Genomic DNA, 12,660 nt, shown 5'->3' with positions numbered 1-12,660 from the left:
GTCACACCAATTTCTTCACTTTCAAAGTCTCCAGTCGAAGACATTCATTTTTAGGGGTCAACTTTCTCTCTAAATATCAAACTCCTCTTAGACTTATAGACCTGTGTACTCTCACAAACACATTAGTCCCTTAACCTATAAGTCTTCAATACACCAAAATCACTAAGGGGCACTAGATGCACTTACAGAAAGTCTCTAGCAGTTTCCTCATCCATGGTATAACCCTCAGGTACAACAGGCAATTCATATGTAGGGGGTCATAATATTCATTTTCTATAATATCATTAGTTTCAGTAATTTCATTATCTCTAACCCTAGCAAGTTGTTCATCAAGAAATTCACCTACTGGCACAGTATTATCAAGCAGAGAAGTAGTTTCATCATAAGCATCATGCATAGCAGAAGTGGCATCATCAATAACATGCGACATATTGGAATCAATAGCAGGTGTAGGTGTCACAAGTTTACTCAAAACCGAAGGAGAATAAAGTGCAGAGCTAGATGGAAGTTCCTTACCTCCCCTCGTAGTTGAGGGGAAAATCTTGATTCTTTGATCTTTCAAATTCCTCATAGTGATCAACAGATAGAAATCCCAAGTGACTCAGAGAATAGAGCTATGCTCCCCGGCAACGGTGCCAGAAAAAGGTCTTAACAACCCACAATTTAGGGGATCGCAACAGTTTTCGAGGGTAGAGTATTCAACCCAAATTTATTGATTCGACACAAGGGGAGCCAAAGAATATTCTCAAGTATTAGCAGCTGAGTTATCAATTCAACCACACCTGAAAGACTTAATATCTGCAGCAAAGTATTTAGTAGCAAAGTAGTATGGAAGTAACGGTAATGGTGGCAAAAGTAACAATAGCAGTTTTGTAGCAATCGCAACAGTAGCAACGGAAAAGTAACTTAGAAAAGATCAATATAAAACGAACTCATAGGCAATGAATCAATAATGGATAATTATGTCGGATGGCATTCATCATGCAACAGTTCTAACATAGGGTGACACAGAACTAGGTCTAATTCATCAATCTAATGTAGGCATGTATTCCGAATATAGTCATACGTGCTTGTGGAAAAGAACTTGCATGACATCTTTTGTCCTACCCTCCCGTGGCAGCGGGGTCCTATTGGAAACTAAGGGATATTAAGGCCTCCTTTTAGTAGAGTACATGACCCAAGCATTAGCACTTAGTGAATACATGAACTCCTCAAACTACGGTCATCACCGGGAAGTGTCCCGACTATTGTCACTCCGGGGTTGCCAGATCATAACACGTAGTAGGTGACTATAACTTGCAAGATAGGATCAAGAACACAAATATATTCATGAAAACATAATAGGTTCAGATCTAAAATCATGGCACTCGGGCCCTAGTGACAAGCATTAAGCATATCAAAGTCATAGCAACATCAATCTTAGAACATAGTGGATACTAGGGATCAAACCATAACAAAACTAACTCGATTACATGGTAAATCTCATCAAACCCATCACCGTCCAGCAAGTCTGCGTTGGGATTACTCACGCATGGCGGTGAGTATCATGAAATTGGTGATTGTGGATGGTTGATGATGACGATGGCGACGATTTCCCCTCTTCGAAACCCAAAACGGACTCCTGATCTGCCCTCCCGAGGAAGAACAGGAGATGGCGGCGGCTCCGTATCATAAAACGTGATGAATCATTCTCTCTGATTCTTTTTCTCCCCGAACATGAATATATGGAGTTTGAGTTGAGGTCGGTGGAGGTTCGTGGGACCCACAAGACAAGGGGGCGCGCCCTAGGGGGGCGCCCTCCACCCTTGCAGTCAGCTGGTGGGCCCCTTCTGTTGATTCTTTCACCAACATTTTTTATTTATTCCAAAAATAATCTTCGTGAAGTTTCAGGTCATTCCGAGAACTTCTATTTCTGCACAAAAATAACACCATGGCAATTCTGCTGAAAACAACATCAGTCCAGGTTAGTTCCATTCAAATCATGCAAATTAGAGTCCAAAACAAGGGCAAAAGAGTTTGGAAAAGTAGATACGATGGAGACGTATCAGTCCCGCACACAGTCTTGGAAACAATGGAGAGCGTTACAACATGTCATTGTGAGATCTGGATATTTGAAAAGAAGAGTGCAAAATCCAGAGGTCTTATGATGCAACTACTTCAAGAATGATGGTGGGCTTCTTAAAACTGCCATGATATTGCCCTCGTACATCATATGTTCAATCCTTCCATTAATGATGCATGCAGTCCAGGAATCCAAGCATACCTTGCCACTGCTACTCCCATAGGAGTGTTTGAATTTCCCTGAAGAGGGAGGGTGATGTAGCACAACAACATAAAGTATTTTGCTTAGTTAATAACAAAGGTTTAATCGAACTAGTAGGAGTGTACAAGCTAACAAGATAAGCAGCACCTACACAAAAACAAACAAAAATGCTTGCACCCAACTTATCAAGGGGGTTGTCAACCCCCTCGCATTGTTAGTTGCAAGGTTAAAAGCAAATGGTGATAGATAACGATATGGCAAAATGGAAAAATAAATAAATGTAACTAAAATAGTAACATAGAAATGCAAGTATTAATGGAGAATGGACCTGGGGGCCATAGGTTCACTAGTAGCATCTCTCTTGAAAGCAGGTAGTGGCATGATAAACAAATTATTGTTGGGCGACTGACAGGTAAGCATCATTCGTAACTATGACCATTCATGACGTAATCTTGTATAGGCATACATAGGTGACAAGTAGACCGTTATCCAACTACATCTACTACTATTACTCCATCCCAAGACCACTATCCAGTATGCATCTCAAAGTACTAAATTTAATGAAAAATAGAGTAACGCAATAAGCAATATGACATGATGTAGACAGAAAAAAACCTAGCCTTCTCCCCACTTTGTCACTGGGATATAGATCACCGTGAGATTGAACCCACTACTATGGACCACTCCCACTGAAGAATTACCCATCTATCTTGGCCAGAGAAGACAAATAACTCGAAAAGCATACATAGCTACTCAATCATACATCATAATTTAAAAGGTTCAGTTATATTCAATGAACAATCTGATCGCAAATCCACAAATCATCGGATCCCAACAAACACATCACAAGAATTACACGGGCTTGATCTCATAGGAGATCATTGTATTGAAATCAGAGAGAGAGAGAGAGAGAGAGAGAGAGAGAGAGAGAAGAAGAAGAAGAAGAAGAAGAAGAAGAAGAAGAAGAAGAAGAAGAAGAAGCCATCTAACTACTACTATGGACTCGTAGGTCCTGAAGGAACTACTCACACATTATCATGGAGGCAACAAGATTGATGAAGAGGCCTCCCGTGATGGCTTCCCCCTCCGACAGAACACCGAAACAGGGTTCCAAATGGGATCAATTCGAAACAGAGGGTTGTGGTGGCGATAATATTCTTTCGGGTTCACTTTTGAGGGTTCCGGGAATTATAGGATTTATAGTTGGAAGAATTAGGTCAAACGGAGGCTTAGGGGCCCCACATGAGCAGGTGGCGCGACCCGCCCCCCCCCCCCCCCTGGCCACGCCACGTGGCCATGTGGCTGCCTCGTGGGTCCCCTCGACCTCTCTCAAAGCTTCTAGGGTCCTTCATTTTCTAGCAAAAATTGTCAAAAATCGACATCGTATTTGGACCTTTCTAGATATGAATTTCTACGAAACCATAAACAAACAAAAAAGAAGTGACGTTGGGCACTAAATTAATAAATTAGTCCAAAAATAATATATAAATATATATAAATGTATAATATAATAAAAAGTTATAGATACGTTGGAGACGTATCAACCACCTCTAGCTTGCGACGGTGCCATTAGCTATGTTGTGTATTCTGTATTTGATTCTCTCAAGTATTCTGATACAAACACCTTAACCACCGCAGTAGAAAATTTGACCATGGCTTTGAGGGAAGCGGGGGCTGTTTGGATCAGAGCCAAGGGTTGCCCAGCCAAATTTTTGGCCTTGACCAACGTGTTAGCGCACATTTGGATCAGCTCCAAATATTTGGCTCGCCCCCAACTCATCTGCTCTCCCCGTTGATTCTGTAGCCAAAATGTTGACGAAACCGTGGCGGCTGAATTGTCCGCCAATTTTTTGGCGTGCCGATGGTTGGCAGGGCCACCACGGGCAGCAACCAAACGGCTCTGTGTTCAGACATAAGAAGGTATTCGTCCATAAATCTAAGGCATACTTTCATTGGCAGGTCCGCGTTGGAGATGCCCTTGGGATCGTACTTTCGTTGTCAAAGCCACACAAGAGATAAGGCGAGCCTGTGCCCACGAAAATTCACCTGTGTCGAGTAGTTCGATCTTCGGCTCATTCTCCTCCATTCATTCCCACCATCGCTCGAGTGAGCGATCAGTGGCATGGCGTTCATGGCGAGCGGCAGGGTGGCGATCGCTCAGACCAGAGCAAGGTTCGTCACTCCCCGCAGCCTCTTCAACTGGGGCAGAGGCGCAAAAGAAGCCGAGACGCCGCCGCCGCAGTTCCAGTACCACGGCGTGGAGCCGCCGTTCCCCATGTCGCTCGTGGCCAACACGCACCTCAGAGGACGCGAGCTCAGCTGCTGTTACAGGGCCACCGTTGACGGCTTCAGCGCGACGGACTTCCACCGGCGGTGCGACTTCAAGGGCCCCTGCGTCGTCGTCGGCTACACGGCGGGGGGCTCCTTCAGGTTCGGCGGGTTCAGCCCGGAGGGGTACCGCAGCACGGACGACTACTACGACACGCTCGACGCCTTCCTCTTCTACTGGCCGCCGGCAGCGCCGGAGGACACCGCCGCTGCCGTTCCGGTGGTGCTGCCCAAGGTGGGCGGGAGCGGCGCTGCGCTGTTCGACTACTCGCGGGGCGGGCCGCAGTTCGGCGCCGACGGGCTGCTCATCGGCCCGCCGCTCACCGCCGTGATGGGGGTGTTCACGGGGCCCGACGCCAGCGTCGGCGTCGGCGACCTCCGGCGCGCGCGGTCACGGCTCGGGCTGTCCTACGCGAAGAGGGAGGACGGCAAGGAGAGCCTGTTCGGCGACGAGTCCAAGGTCGAACTCGACGAGGTGCTGGTCTTCTGTAGCCCACAGATTGCCAGCATGTACTAGCTCAGTTTGCTTAGAGTTATGGGTGGATTATTAAGCTAACCAGTAAAAGAGGATGCTCTCTTTGTCCCGTTCTTCCAAATGTTAATGGGAATCCTAAAAGGCATGTAAATTCGTCATTGTTTCCATTCATTCAAGTGGTTTAGGCTGATGGAGTAAGGGCATGTATTTTTTAGAGAAAAGGTATCAGCCCGACTTTATAAATAAAGCCTTCAGGCAGGTTTCGCCGCAACCAAACAACACCAAACAAAACAAATAATGGGCCACAACCATAAGGATTAAGACAGAACAGAGATACATGGCACCCAGGCCAAAACGATGGCACGCAGGTCGAAACTATGAAGGAAGGAAGGAAGCCGAACCAGGCCACCCTCATAAGCCAAAAGCGACCTCCCTCGACAACTAGCCACCTGGCTCTTGCTGCGAGATAGAAGAAGTTGTAGCCCGAATTTGGGCACATAGGAGGTCGAAAGCATCGCAGTCGTCAGACTTAGTCAATGATCTCCACTACTGCAGAAACAGGCAAGTTTTAAATAAGCAATCAACAGGCTTGACAGGAAAAATATGCTCGATAGTAAATTTGTTTCTAGCCGTCGATAGGGCCCAACAAACCTCAGCCAATCCGAGCCAAAACATACATTTGGTGACCCCGGCTAGGCCATTAGCTAAAATTCTAAGCTCAGAGAAAGAGGAGGGGTTCTAGGAGACCCGAAGCCACGACTTGGTACAACACCAGACCAACTTGGCCAAGACACAGTGGAAAATGATATGATTTGTGTCCTCCAAGTCTCCGCACAACGCACATCTGTCTGAGCCCGGGCCATTACATTTACGAATTTGGTCCGCCGCAGGCAGGTGGCCCTTGAAGGCTTGCCACAAGAAAATCTTAATCTTGGGAGGAATCCGAGCACGCCAGATAGGTCTAAACTTAGTAGTGGGGGTACCACAAATTAACATAGCATACAAAGACTTAACAAAAAAACGACCAGACGCAGAGTGGGACACACAACCGAGTCCTCACTCTCCGAGAGCACGGGGATGTAGGCAACAAGTCGCTGTCAATCATCAAACTCTTCAGGAGACAAAGAGCATCGAAAAGCCAAGTCCCAGTAATTATCGGAGAGCTTAGAGATAGAGATCACCGGGTCCGAGCAGTAAGAAAAAAGCGTAGGAAAAGCCACAGCAAGGGTAGTCTCTCCACACCACCAGCCAAGCCAAAAATGAGTAGACTTGCCATTGCCAACCACAAATTTAACACAGTCTTTAAAAAGAGCTTGGACTTTGACAAGATCTTTTCAAAACTGGGAACCGCCTAGGGAAGAGGCAGACATAGGGCTAGAATTAGGGAAGTACTTAGCTTTAAGGATGGAGAACCACAAAGAACCCACCCCAATCATCATGATTTTGCACCACCATTTAATAATAAGACATTTGTTCATAACCGCAGTGTTTAAAATGCCCAACCCTGCAAGGTTTTTGGGCCTACAGATGGATTTCCATTTGACCATCCTATGCTTGCATTCATTGTCCGCTGCATTCCAATAAAAAGCACCCCTCTGCTTATCAAACCCTCCATGGATAGCGCCCGGGAGGAGATAAAAACCCATGATAAACATCGGAAGGGAAGACAAGCAAGCGTTAATGAGACACACCTTTCCAGCATTAGTGTTATATCTGCCCCTTCAAGGCATGACCCTATTTCCCACCTTGGAAACTACAGGGGCGAAGTCCTTAGCACACAATTTAGCCGGAGAAATAGGAAGGACCAAATATTTGAAGGGAAACGAGCGCAAGGAGAAATTCAGAAGCTGGGAGACCCACAAGGCCTTCGCCTCCGACACACCAGAAACAATAACATCACTCTTGGAAAAGTTGATCTTGAGCCCAGATGATGCTTCAAAACAGAGCAAAAGGAACTTAAGATGAACAAGGCAAGCATCGTTCAGCCCAACCATAATGATTGTGTCGTCCGTGTATTGGAGATGAGTAACACCCTTGGGGATAAGGTGGCAGATGACATGGGAAATGTGTCCGGCCGAGGCCGCCCTAGATAAGATACGAGATAAGGCATCTGCAAGAAAATTGAACAAGAGAGGGGAAACCGGATCCCCTTGCCTCAGCCCCCTACCATTGGCGAAGAATTTGCTAACCTAGCCGTTAACCGAGATCTCAGTGTGGCCACCAGAAACCAGCTGTTTGATCCTATGCACGTAAGCACCATCAAAGCCCTTGGCTAGCAGGACCTAACATAGGAAAGCCTAGCTCATCGAGTCATATGCTTTTTCAAAATCAAGTTTTAGAATACCAACCTTAGCATTACGCACCCTAAGGTCATGAACAATTTCATGCAGGCATAAGATACCATCCAAGATGAACCTCCCTTAGACAAAAGCTGATTGGGAAGGGCTAAGAGCCATGTGAGCGATAAGAGATAGGCGAGTTGCAAAGCCCTTAGCAGGGAACTTCGCAAAGTTGCTAATGACTACGATAGGTCTAAATTGCGATATAAGGCCAGCCCCCTTGACTTTAGGGATAAGAGAAATCATAGCATAACTCAACCGCGAGATAACCACTATCCCCAAACAGAAACCCTGTATAACATTGCAAACCAGGGAGCGCAGCTTAGGCCAAAAATTCCTGAAAAGGGGAATGGAGAAGCCGTCCGGGCCCAAAGCCGAATTAGAGTTGGCAGAACGCATGACCTAAAAAATCTCCTCGGATAAAGGGATAAGGAGTGAATCGTTCTCATCTCTAGTGATCCTCCCAGATTGATCCCACAAAGAAGGTGAGATCCAGAAGCCAGACGCGGTCTTGGAAGAAAGAAGGGAAGAAAAGAACTCCACTACGTGCGAAAGGATAAGGACCTGATCCGAAACTCTAACACCGTTGGCCAGGAGGCTATCGATCAAGCACCATCTCCTTCTGACGCTGGGAATAGGAAAGAAGTATGCGGTAGGAGAATCGCCCTTAAGGGTCCAATTCAAGGTGCCCCTTTGACGCCAATAAATCTCAGCCTGACGATGCAACTACATCAAGGCCTCCTCCAGGCCATACCTAGTCTACCACTCCAAATCAGAAAGTCTGGCCCATCAGCCACCGTGTCCAAGGCAGTGATTTGATCCACCAAGTCGGTTTTTTCCCTATGTGCCTCGGCCGCCCTGTTAGGAGCCTAGCCGCGAAGGAATTTTTGGAGAGAATAAGAGCAGTGGTGCCAATCATCGTGGTCCCAAAGGAATGTCTGTCCGACGGCAACAACGAGGTAATCTTATCGGAAATCAGGTCACAGAAGCCATCGACCAAGAACCATGAAGCATCAAACTAGAATCGAGAGGAAACTAAAGGACTCGCGTCTAAAATAAGAGGGGAATGGTCCGACCCAATGATCACTCTGCCCTTTAGCATTGCTCGACGAAACAGGGAGTCCCAACCCGAGCAGATAAACACACAATCCAGGACCGAATGAACCAGATTAGTCTGATGGTTAGTCCAGGTGAAATGGGCTCCCACCCGAGGGAGTTCGCGGAGGGCACAATCTTGGATGAACCCATTAAACGCCTCAGCAAGGGGCCACGAGAAGTTACTACTGCTTTTGTCCGCAGGGGACTGTAACAAATTAAAATCGCCACCAACCAGGATGGGGAGGGTGCAGGACTTGATCTTGTTCGAGATCTCATCAAGAAAGAGCACAGAAAGAGAATGGTTAGTGGGACCATAGACCACTATAATTTCCCAGAGAGCATTAAGTTGACGGTGATAAACAACTGAACTAGCCCAGAAAACACCATGATCAAAAGAAACAAAATCAAGCACATCACACTTAGTACCAATGAGGATACCACCCGAATGACCAGAAGAAGGTAAAAAATTCTAGTCAAATCTATCAATACCCGCAACCGCGGAGAGATCATTAGTGGAGAAGGATTCTTTGAAGGTTTCAACCAAACCAACTATATTAACATTGTCACCTCTAACAACATCCCTTAACTGATCCCGACGCCCCCTAGCATCGAAACCTCTAGTGTTCCATGACAAGGCTCTCATCTAGCAGATAGATTTTTAATGAGGAGGCTCGACCTGCACGGCACAACACAGGATTTGGCACGCTTGGAAGGGACCCGTTTGATAGTAACTGAACGACCCTGGCCCCTACCAGGATCGTCCACTGATTCCCCCGCATCCGCAAGGACATCAGCACACGCAGATGCAGCCTCTTTGGCCTTGGCAATGGCTGCTTGAACAACCTCATTAGCACGAACAAGAGCCATAATAGAAGATAGAGACCCAAACCCCGAGTCAATAGTAACCCCAACATTCGATAGAACATGCAATAAGTGCTCATCCAGAAACGAAGGAAGAACCAACCGAACTAGAGAAGGAGGAGTAGGGTTAGGTGGCGGGGTGGCGAGGTGGTACCTGTGCGAGGGAGATCCTTAGCCGTTGCACGCCACTCTATGCACGCAGCCACCAGCTCACCGTTGTCCTTGACCCGACGACCCTTGCGAGCTATGGAGGTCGGGTACAGGTTTGACGGGGTGCGGGCAATAGGAGTGGGCATGGCATAGCAGCACCCGAAGCAGAACCAGACACCGCGCGCAGGTCCTTGTCCAGCCGATGATACAACCCCGCGACCGACTGCTTGGAGCCCGACGACGCCCTGCTCTTCGTGGAGAACTTCTTGACTATGGACTTCTTCTTGCTCACACGGGCCACCGCATCACCGGCAGAAAGGGGAGGTGGGAGATCCTCAATGCCAGAAGTGAAAGGTGAGACATGGCAGGCCGGCAAGTTAGAGCAGATGCCAGAAACAGGAGTACCAACAGCACCATTGGCCCCTGGAGCAACCAGAGCCGGGCCCTCCCCTCCCACCGGCTGGGCACTGGCCGCCCCTTTTGGAGCACCATCCTGTGGGTGTTGTCCTTAAACAACTCACGCACCTCCCGTTCCATGCCCTCCCATTCCGAGCGGGTGAAGGGGGCGTCAGGGCCTCCACTACGATTCACATCATTAGAATCGCCATTGCCACATGGGCCACAAGAAGAAGGTCTGGGGGCGGAGTAGGAGGTGGAGCATGTTGGGCCTTCGCCCCTTCGACCCGGAAACATAGACGGTACCCAGCAGAGGAGGGGAAGACGTCAACCACACCATGAACACAAAGAGGGTCAATGCACCGAATTTTGATATGCACAGGGCCAAGCTTTTCCAAGGATTCGAGATCCACTTCAATGGGTTTTCCAACCAGGACGCCAAACAACATGAGGAAGGGAGTGGACCGAAGACCAGATGGGACGCCAAACGCCATGAGTAAGGGCATGTACTAAGTGTTGCCAAGACCTACTGCTCCATTCTGGATGCCAGCATGGTACTAAGGCTTATTTGTTTTCGATTCCGGTACCAGATTCAGCTTTGCTAGTGAAGCTGAATCTGAAATTGAAATCTGAAACAAACAGCTATTTGAAATCAGCTTTGCTAGTGAAGCTAAATCTGGACTTGGGCCATTTTTAGTGCAATTTTCTGTAGCACCTCAAAGTGTACTTCGGTGGCGAAGCTGATTCGCAGAATCATCTTTTCCAGTGAAGCGAATCCACATGTGATTAAAATCTGAGCAAAGCGAATCCACATGTGATTAAAGTGGGTGCCTCGCAGGAGTTAGAGTCTCTTTTGGAAGAGACTAATTCTTCAAGGTGAGAGATTATGGTCCAATGAGAAAATGAGAGGGAGCAGTCGGGTGGAGGGGGAAGGAGAAGAGGGAGAAGCATGATTTGCAGAAAAACAATGTTGAGATGGGTCCCCTAGGGTGCAGCCTCCGTTGGCCAGGAAAATTCACATGCGGTGGTTTCATTACTTTTTTCATAGTTGGAGAGCTGAGGCGGAGAAGTATCGGGTGCTACCGGGTACTGGCTCTTAGGTGATGCCGAGGTATGAGGCCCGTTGGATCTCATATCCAACAGCTCCTACGAGCTCTTAAACATTTTGCAAAAAATGACATCTGAGAGTATCAAAATTATGCGCAAGTACAACATCTTATCAGATGTTCTTGCTTCAGAAGCCCGTGTCATGGTATCACCTAAGGGCTGGTAGCACCTGATATTCCCTTAGCTGAGGCGCTAGCGAGGTGATGCCTCCATAGACCATGCCATAACGAACTCTGCTGGGCCGTCTGTGTTTTCATTCTGAACAGAAGTACTCCCTCTGTACACAAATATAAGATGTTTCATATGACTATTTTAATGTGTTAAAATGTCCTACATTTTGTTTGTAGAGGAATTATATGATAGTCTCATGTAAATAGATGAATGACGATGAATACATACGGTTGGATAAAAGAATGAGCTGGTCACTTTCATTGTTCGAATTCATCTTCCGGCAAGAAAGGGACAGACCAGCAGACCGAGAGGTGTAAGAAACAACTGCCCATGTCCGGCCATGCGGAATGGAAAACAAATCTCAGTTAAACACAGGGTTTAGGGTTTTGCATGGGTGGTTGACATCTAGCCTCACGTCTCAATATATAGATGATCACAATACAGTTACATATGTATACAAATACATGTACATGTACAATATACTAGACCCTATATTTTACATGCCCCATCAATCTGAACTACATACAAGATTCAGATTGGTTCTGAAGCGGTTTAGCATTTGTCTAGTAGCGGGTTTAGTAAATTCATCCGCTAACTGATCATCTGTAGAAATAAACCTAACTTCCAATTCACAAGCAGCTACTCATTCTCTCACAAAATGGAAATCAATCTCAATGTGTTTAGTCCGAGCATGAAACACTGGATTCGTCGTCAGGTAGGTTGCCCCTAAGTTATCACACCACAATATAGGTGTATGTTGTCGTGGGAATCCAAGTTCTGTGAGAACTGAGTCTATCCAAATGGCTTCAGCCGCGTCATTGGCCAATGCATTATACTCTGCCTCAGTGATTGACCTCGAGACTGTGGGTTGCTTCTTTGAGCTCCAAGATACAAGATTGGGTCCAACAAAGAGAGCAAATCCACCAGTGGAGCACCTATCATCAACACAGCCTGCCCAGTCTACATCGGTGAATATACTCACTCCAGTAAATCTGGACTTACGAATCCGTAGTCCCATGTCTATCGTACCTTTGACGTATCTCGAAATACGCTTAACAGCTTCCCAATGATCCTCCGTAGGCTGAGACAAGAACTGGCACCCTTTGTTCACCGCAAAGGAGATATCAGGACGAGTGAGGGTCAAATACTGAAGTGCTCCAACCACACTGCGGTACCGGAAGGAGTCATCAGTACCCAGTAGTGCACCGCTATGACGTGAGAGACTCTCGGATGTAACAAGCGGAGTGGAAGTGGCCTTGCAGTTCTCCATGTTGACGCGATGAATAAGATCCAACGCATACTTTTTCTACGCCAAGGTCATGCCCCCTGAATGAAGGGCGCTTCCAAACCAAGGAAGTACTCCAGGCGACCCAAATCTTTGATGGGAAAGCTAGCAGACAATGACTGCACAAGATGATCCACCACGGTGGGGGTAGCGCCAGCAATCACAATATCATCGATGTACACCAGCA

The 12,660-nt window shown here is 47.0% G+C and overlaps 1 protein-coding gene across 1 annotated transcript; it reads left to right on the top strand.

The window, feature by feature from the left end:
- The first annotated feature begins 4,041 nt into the window (after window positions 1-4,041).
- LOC123082127 (uncharacterized) lies at window positions 4,042-5,337 on the top strand. Its single transcript, XM_044504537.1, has one exon. The coding sequence runs from the start codon at window positions 4,386-4,388 to the stop codon at window positions 5,106-5,108; it is 723 nt and encodes a 240-aa protein (XP_044360472.1). The 5' UTR covers window positions 4,042-4,385; the 3' UTR covers window positions 5,109-5,337.
- Window positions 5,338-12,660: the final 7,323 nt, after the last annotated feature.

This window comes from Triticum aestivum, chromosome 4A (assembly GCF_018294505.1).
Source record: "Triticum aestivum cultivar Chinese Spring chromosome 4A, IWGSC CS RefSeq v2.1, whole genome shotgun sequence".
NCBI lineage: Eukaryota > Viridiplantae > Streptophyta > Magnoliopsida > Poales > Poaceae > Triticum > Triticum aestivum.
Note: the sequence above shows the minus strand (reverse complement) of the source record. Positions and strands in the feature narration are given on the sequence as shown.

Coding starts and splice junctions, on each gene's coding strand:
- LOC123082127 (XM_044504537.1), top strand. CDS start 4,386: ATGGCGTTCATGGCGAGCGGCAGGGTGGCGATCGCTCAGACCAGAGCA.